General features: G+C 36.9%; 1 protein-coding gene across 1 annotated transcript; it reads left to right on the top strand.

Moving 5' to 3' along the window:
- The first annotated feature begins 1,187 nt into the window (after positions 1-1,187).
- On the top strand, positions 1,188-2,143 carry LOC117910093 (proline-rich receptor-like protein kinase PERK1). The gene is made up of 3 exons (XM_034824147.1): positions 1,188-1,289; positions 1,370-1,448; positions 1,728-2,143. The coding sequence occupies exons 1-3, from the start codon at positions 1,188-1,190 to the stop codon at positions 2,141-2,143; spliced, it is 597 nt and encodes a 198-aa protein (XP_034680038.1).
- The last annotated feature ends 5,266 nt before the right edge of the window (positions 2,144-7,409 follow it).

Raw genomic sequence — 7,409 nt, forward strand, 5'->3', positions numbered from 1 at the left:
CACCGATATTTCTTCAATATTTTCGATATATTCATAAAATCTAACTACCGATATATCCGTGTTTACCAATATTTCAAACATTGGTTAGATTATACAAAACAGTTCATAGGGAGTTCGCATGCAATGATTAGTAGGTCACAGACCCAAACTTTAACTCGTAATTTCATAGGATGTTGGAGCGTAATTGACTCTCTTTAGTAGTGTGTTGAGTAGACTTTAGAATTGGATTATGAGGGAGCTGGTACTTTCTATAGGTTCCAATGGTCTATGCTCGAGCTCCTAGTTCATGGTGACACTTTATTTGAGGGATTTAGATGTGTAATTCATAAGTTTGCATAAGGACATTTTGGTAAAAATGCAAGGTTACAACAAATTTTATGACTAGCCTTTCTTGAATGGACTAATTAATTAATTGGAGCCTATTAGGGCTACTTACACTTGTAGACCCTCCATTTTGTCCTATTAGCACATGTCCTATTACGTGTTCGCTTGATACTTTACAACAATTCCCTGGTGACCCATTACTGATCATGTAGCTTATTTTTTCTAAGCCACCTTGGAGACTTTGGTTGAGGGACTCATCGGACCCCATTGTGATTCTGAGCAACCTTAATTTAGACTTAGGTGTTTTTTTTCCCTTCCTTGTTAGGCCCACTTAGGCACCTTAAGCCCATTTAGATACACTTGGCCCATTAGGCACCACCTTAGGCCCATTTCAGCACTTCATTGGGCTTAACTTTTTATATAATCTTTTTATTATTATTGCATGCATTTAATAATTATATTTATTTATTTGTTTACTTATTTAATAGAAAGTTGCTTGAATTGTTTGGACTTTAATATGCATGTGACTCATTTATTAAATTATGGAATTATATAATTTGGTCTCTCTTTTTCTTTTCTTTTTAATCATCTTTTATTTTATTACCAATCTCATGATTTTCATTAGTTTCTTCCATTTTATTTTAATTTTAATTTTATTTTATTTTGTTTTGCATGAGGAGACGAATTGCATATTTAGGAATGGGTGGCTCCTGTGAAAACAAATATGAAGTTGGTGGGAGTTGTCATGTGAGGAGGTGGTGAGGTCACACATTTTTTAGAGGTTCTCTGGAAGTCTCTAGAGGGGATGATCTGGTGTGAAGAACACGTGAACATGGGAACATGCACACCATGTCTAAGAATGAATGACAGTTGGAGTTCCAATGACTTCTAATGCTGGTATAAAAAGGAGCCACAACACCGACAGGAGGACTCTTGGGCGTTTTCTTGAATTCTGCATTGAAAAGGCAAGTTCATAACTGTCGGCGTAGTTCACCACTGTCGAAGCTTGCTTGTTTGTCTATGGAGTTAATCATTGCCGAAGTAGTCCACTACCGTTGAAGCTTGCTGGTTCGTCAGAAAAGTTCATCATTGCCGGAGTAGTTCGCCACCATTGAAGCCCACTGGTTCGTTTATAGATATTCATCACAACCATTAGAGTTCATAATCATCAGAAAGCAACATTCATCACATCCATGGTGGTCCACCGACAGTGATGAGAAAGGATCATCAGATACCCATTTTTGGAGCTTCAAGATGTTCATACTCAAGGATGGAATCACCATTTTCCTTTGGATATTCATTTTTCTGAGAGAACAAGAGATCACAACCGTTTTGGAATTCTTGAGAATTCTTGGCGAGATTGTCCTGATTCTGCATTGCGCTTACTTTGGTTTTGCTTTTAGTGGAGTTCGTTGTTGCCATAGATCTGCCAGAGTCGTCGCCTGCTCTGGCGCCTGAAAGCAATGCCGACGATGTTACTCCATCGCCATATGCATTGTCTCCACCATTTTCGCCAACCGCTCATTCGCCATCTCCATATTTTAGATCGCCGTCGACGTCACCACTGGCATTGGAATCTTCTCCGTTGCCTTTGCTTGACTCATTTCCAGTGCCAACGCCCTCTCCTACACCCTCTTTGTTTAATGCTAGGAATGTTCGGCACACGAGTACTGAGAACATAGCTGGAGATAAGAGAGAGTCATCCAGTGGACTCAAAGGTGGACGGAAGGCTGAGTTAGCACTTGGAGTCATCACCAATGTTGCTATGCTGGGATTAGTCTGTTTGGTGTATAAGAAATGGAAAGGCAACATCCAATGATCCCGATACAACTATTCACCATGGGAAAAGAAGAAGAGTCTTTGTTCGTCAATCTTGGTGAGCTGCAGGAGTGTTCATTGGTTTTCCGGTGAAGCGTGTGTTACAATGTAGATGCGCCATTGTGTGGCAGTACAGGATAAGGCCCCTGCAACTTCCAACTCGGTCACTCTAATCAACGACTGATATTGCAATTACCAGGATTCGGTCACTTACCAAACAAGACACAGGCTGCATCCTTGAGATAACCTCCAAGTAAGCCACACATATATCACTTCCCATACCCACATGCATTAAAAAAGGAAACAAAATATTCCATAGGAGTGGGCTGCCATATAAATAAAAATATAAGAATAGAGAAAGAAAATCCACAGTTTACTTCCAGAAGGACTAACACGCATGAGAGAGCTCTCTCCACAGCATAGGTTAGTTTTCAATAGAGCATTTTTTAGCTTAGATTTTTAGTTCATTGGTTTAATTAATTCTTAATGATAATTTTTTTTTTCAATCTCAATTCGCACAATTTTTATTCATCTCTTGGATTAGATGTTTTTTTTGTGATTGTGGTTCATTAGTTTAAATAATTGTAAAGCTTATGTTTTTAGTTCCATGCTAATTTATTTTTAATCTATTTGTTAGTTTAAACGTGTTTGAGATTTTAATCCAATAGTTTAATTAATTCTTTGTGATAAAGTTTATATTTTTCCTAACCCTAAATTAATTTAGTTTTAATCCATCTTTTAGTTTAAGTGTGTCAATGATTTTAATTCATTAGTTTAAATAATCATGTCAAATAAAGTCCGTGTCATTAATTCCAATTAGTTTAGTCTTAATTCATTCTTTAGTTTTGATTCATTATTATTTTAATTTATTAGTTTTATTAATCTTATTAGATAAAGTTCAATTTCAATTTAGATTAGTCTTAATTTATTCCATGATGTGAATGTGTTTGTGATTTTAATTCAATTGTTTGATTAAACCTCTTAGATAAATTTCATCATTTTAGTCCAGATTCAGTTTTAATTTACTTATTTATTTATTTGTTTAAGTTTAAATGTGTTTGTAATCTTAATTCGACAGTTTAGTGAATCTTATTAGATGAAGTTGACGTTTTTAATTCCAATTTAATTTAGTATTAATTTATTTTTTAGTTTAGTTTAGTTTGAATGTGTTTGTGTGTTTATGATTTCGTTAATTTTGATTTTAATCCCTTTATATTCAATTTTGTAGTTGGTTATGATTTTAGTTAATTAATTTAGTTTATCACATGTTATTATTTTCATGTTTTAAGAATGGTAATTTCGGCTTTGATTCATTAATATTTAGTATGAGTTTTTTGGAATTTTGGCTAATCAATCTAGTTAATTACATGTTATTGTTTTCATATTTTCAAGTTTGCTAAACTTTGGTTTTTGATTTATCATATTTTGTTAGAGTGTTAATTTACTTTAATTGATCCTATGTTATTATCTCCGTATGTTAAGTTTGTTCGGTTTTAATCCTTGGTTGGTTTTTATTTTAATTCATGCACTTCTTGAAATCTAGATGTCAGTTTTGGTTAATATTTTGGTTAGTTTATTTAATTTGGAAGTCATTAGTTTGATGTTTTAGTGACTGTTGGTCAAATCCCTTTTTTTGTAAGGCCACTAGAAACCTATGAAGGTTGACCCTACTCTCCCCACTTTAGTCGGCTTAGTTGTCTAAAATTTTTATTTTATGATTTTATTTTCTTTTGGGTTGCCTATGTTTGATCCTTAAGTATTGTTGTTTGCGAATAATGTCTTTCCTTTTAAAAAACAAATCTTTTCCCAAAATGTACCTCATTAAAATCTTTTTTAAAAATTCATTTAGACTCCTTAGAATCAAAATCTCATTTTCTTAAATAATATGCAACCATGTTTTGATCGGTTCACATCTTTCTCAATTTTCAATAAAAAAAACTACGATTTTGAGTAAGACATGAATCCAAGCTTGTGGTCCCAAATAAATAGGATAGTTCTAGCCTAGATTCGTGTATATCAATTGGGGAATTGGTGAAACCCCTACATAAGAAAATCTTTTTAAAACTCATCTTTGCTGCCACCTTTGTTACTTGTTGTAATCAAATCTATCTATTTTTTTAGGAATCATATACAAGATGAAGGTGATAATTGATTATTTCGTATTCCTTGATCATTTTTGTTATGCTAATTGATAACAAACATGCTAGGATTTCTTTATATTATTATAACTATGATCTAACCAGCTTTGTTTTATGGAAGCGCATTATAAGTTATCTATGCTATCCAGGTACTCCCTCTATCACCCATTTTCTAAATTTTGTCAATATGCTTGTCACTATGAACTACGTGTATGTTTGATAGGGCTTAGGTGTCTTGATATTTGTTTCATTGTTCGATTATTTCTAACAAAGCGCATGCTGGATGATATACTATTTGAACTAACTTTGATGTCTTGTGATAACGCTTAAGAAGCAGTTTAAGTACGCACCCAAAATCTTCTTTATGATTGTGATTGGTTTTCTTGTTAGGCAAGCTATTTTTTGAAATCACCCAGCCTACCTAGGTATCCATGATCAACCATTTAATTGCCACATGTCCCTCAACTTAGTCAGTAGAGACCTCTTTAAGGCTTAGAGGGGTGCTACCTCTTTGAGGTACCTTCCCAATAAGTAACTTGATCCCCGGACCTAGATTTGGGTTTATCAAAGACACGCTTTTCCAAAAACTATGGAGTCACTTCTTTAGGTTTTTCTTTCTTATTTTATTTTCACTTTCAAAAATAAAATAAAATAAGTGGCGACTCCGACTTTTCCAAAAACTAATTTTCACCATAAAAAAAAAAAAAGCGAGTCTCATTGATTGAGTGGGGAGCACGTGAAAAATACGGGTCCATAAATTGGCGACTCCACTAGAGATTTTGAGGATCAAGCTTGTACACTAGTTGAGGAAAATGTGGAGTTTAATTGGTCAATTAGAGGGTACCTCATTTTTTTAGGCAAGGTGATTTAGTTTGCTTGCTTGATTGGTTTGCTATCTTAACATGTCTTTATACTTGTTTATCTTGCAAGATCACTTGATTGCTTGCTCACCTCAGCATGGTTCACTCTCACATATGTTACATAGGACTTTGTTTGTATGATATCTATCTGTTTGTTATGATTGCTTGTTACATGACAACCCTCACTCCTGCATGATTATATGATTGCTTGTCTCTATTTACTATCTCACTTTAGATCTTAGGTTTTTCAGATGCACCCACATCCTTCACTATGCATTTTAAATTATCCCTGAGTGTTGAGAGATGGAAGAGCCTTCACCGTTAGGAAACCCCCTGGGAAAGCGAGGAAGTGCATGTGTGGAGGTGATAACCACCTTGCATGGAAGTTCCCCGTCTCCTTGGAGGCGTGCAGAGGGTTGCGTACTGTTGGAGGGTACGATCGCTTCTGCTAGAGATCCTTTAACCCACCCATTTTATCTTATAGAGCCACTTCAACCTTATATGTTAAACTAGACCTAATTAAGATTTCATTCCTACACATAGGTGCATCTGTAGACAGTTGCCTTGGTCATAATTGGGTTCAGTTATCCCCTCCATAGTCTCATTTTGGTGTGATCAGAGATGGGTATCAGATCGAGTACACTTGGGCTATATTTCTACGCACTTATCAGTTAATTCCTATAGAGTCACCTTCGTACTACACCTTATCCAGTGTTTCTATATTTGTAGGAGGGTTTACCATATCCAATATGGGTTCGCCTTTGTGGATTAGAATTGGAGGTAGATTAACTAGAGTATCAGATCAATCAAACCAGAGATCAGATCAGGGGGATATGGACTCACAGATAGTTACCGTTGACCAGTTTGTTATGGCCATGCCTTCAATTCAGGAAGTTTTAACTAGTCTTGGTCAGAAGATAGATGGGTAGCAGGCCCAACAGGTCCCAGTTCAAAGAGTGCCCAGTTTGATACTACAGTACCACTACCCCTTCCACCCAATCAGTCAGCACCACAACCTATACATTTCACTCTACATAGTCAGACCGAGGTTACCCCGCCTTTTATCATATTGCCAATCCCGACCTTAGAGGATCCACATGCATGTATGAATAGACTCGAGCAGAGGTTGAGGCAGATGAGGGCTTCAGACGGAGATATTACTTGGGAGGATTTTGATGGAGCACTAGTGGCCAGTTATTGGGCAAGTTTAGAATGCCTGAGATAGAGAGATACACGAGCCTAGGTTGCCCTCGCATCCATTTGAGAGTCTATAGTATGATTATGAGGGCCCACGGACTAGATGAAGTCTAGTTGGTTATGCTCTTCCCTATGTCCCTGAGTGGTGCGGCACAACGTTGGTTCGCTTCATTGGATGTATCACGCCGTAGGAATTAGTATGATTTGGCCCAAGAGTTCTTGACACAATTTGCATTTAATATCGTCATTGATGTTTCGAGAGAAGAGTTAGAGGCTTTGAGACAGAGGCTAGATGAGTCAGTCATCTCATTTATCTCCTGGTAGAGAGAGAAGATTTCACAGATTATTGATCATCCTTCAGAGAAGAAGCAGATTAGTATGATCATGAGGAGCTTACAACCTAACTTTGCTAGGCATTTGATGAGATTTCCTCATATAAATTTTGGATCATTAGTATAGGCCTTACATGGTATGGAAGAGGGCATAGCTAGAGGATTATGGCCTAAGTCTTTCCCTACTGACTCTAAGGGGAAGAAGCCTTCAGGAGGACATAGATCAGGAGATGTTGGTGCTATCAGTTCAGCAGGGATGAGACCTCCTAGAGGTTATCAGACAATTGAGTAGACTTTTGGATTCTAATCCCCACCCTTACCTCATGTGCAATATAGGCCACATGTTCCCTATAGACCCATGAATCCTACTTATCTACATCCAATCTCATAGCTTGTTTTTGCTCCATATGTCACAGAGAGAGCTTCTACATTATACCCTCGACCCTGAGCCCCACAAACTACTATTCCTTTTGTACAAAGGTTGATGTGACAATTCTCCCAGCTGGGTATGCCTTTGAGCCGAGCTTTTCAGAAGATTATGGAGGGTGGTTTGTTGACTTAACTAGCTCCCAGGCTTTTACCCCAGCCCATGCCACCTTGCTTCGAGATGGATTTACATTGTTCCTACCATTAGGGTCTAGGGCATGACACAGACCATTGCACTGCTTTGAGACATGCAATACAAGACTTGATAGACCAGGGTTTGGTTAACTTGGGGCAACCAAGTGTGACCACTAACT

Source organism: Vitis riparia, unplaced genomic scaffold (assembly GCF_004353265.1).
Source record: "Vitis riparia cultivar Riparia Gloire de Montpellier isolate 1030 unplaced genomic scaffold, EGFV_Vit.rip_1.0 scaffold593_pilon_pilon, whole genome shotgun sequence".
NCBI lineage: Eukaryota > Viridiplantae > Streptophyta > Magnoliopsida > Vitales > Vitaceae > Vitis > Vitis riparia.

Coding starts and splice junctions, on each gene's coding strand:
- LOC117910093 (XM_034824147.1), top strand. CDS start 1,188: ATGACAGTTGGAGTTCCAATGACTTCTAATGCTGGTATAAAAAGGAGC. Junction 1,290..1,369: donor TTGAATTCTGCATTGAAAAG/GCAAGTTCATAA, acceptor TTGCCGAAGTAG/TCCACTACCGTTGAAGCTTG. Junction 1,449..1,727: donor GCCACCATTGAAGCCCACTG/GTTCGTTTATAG, acceptor TTTTGCTTTTAG/TGGAGTTCGTTGTTGCCATA.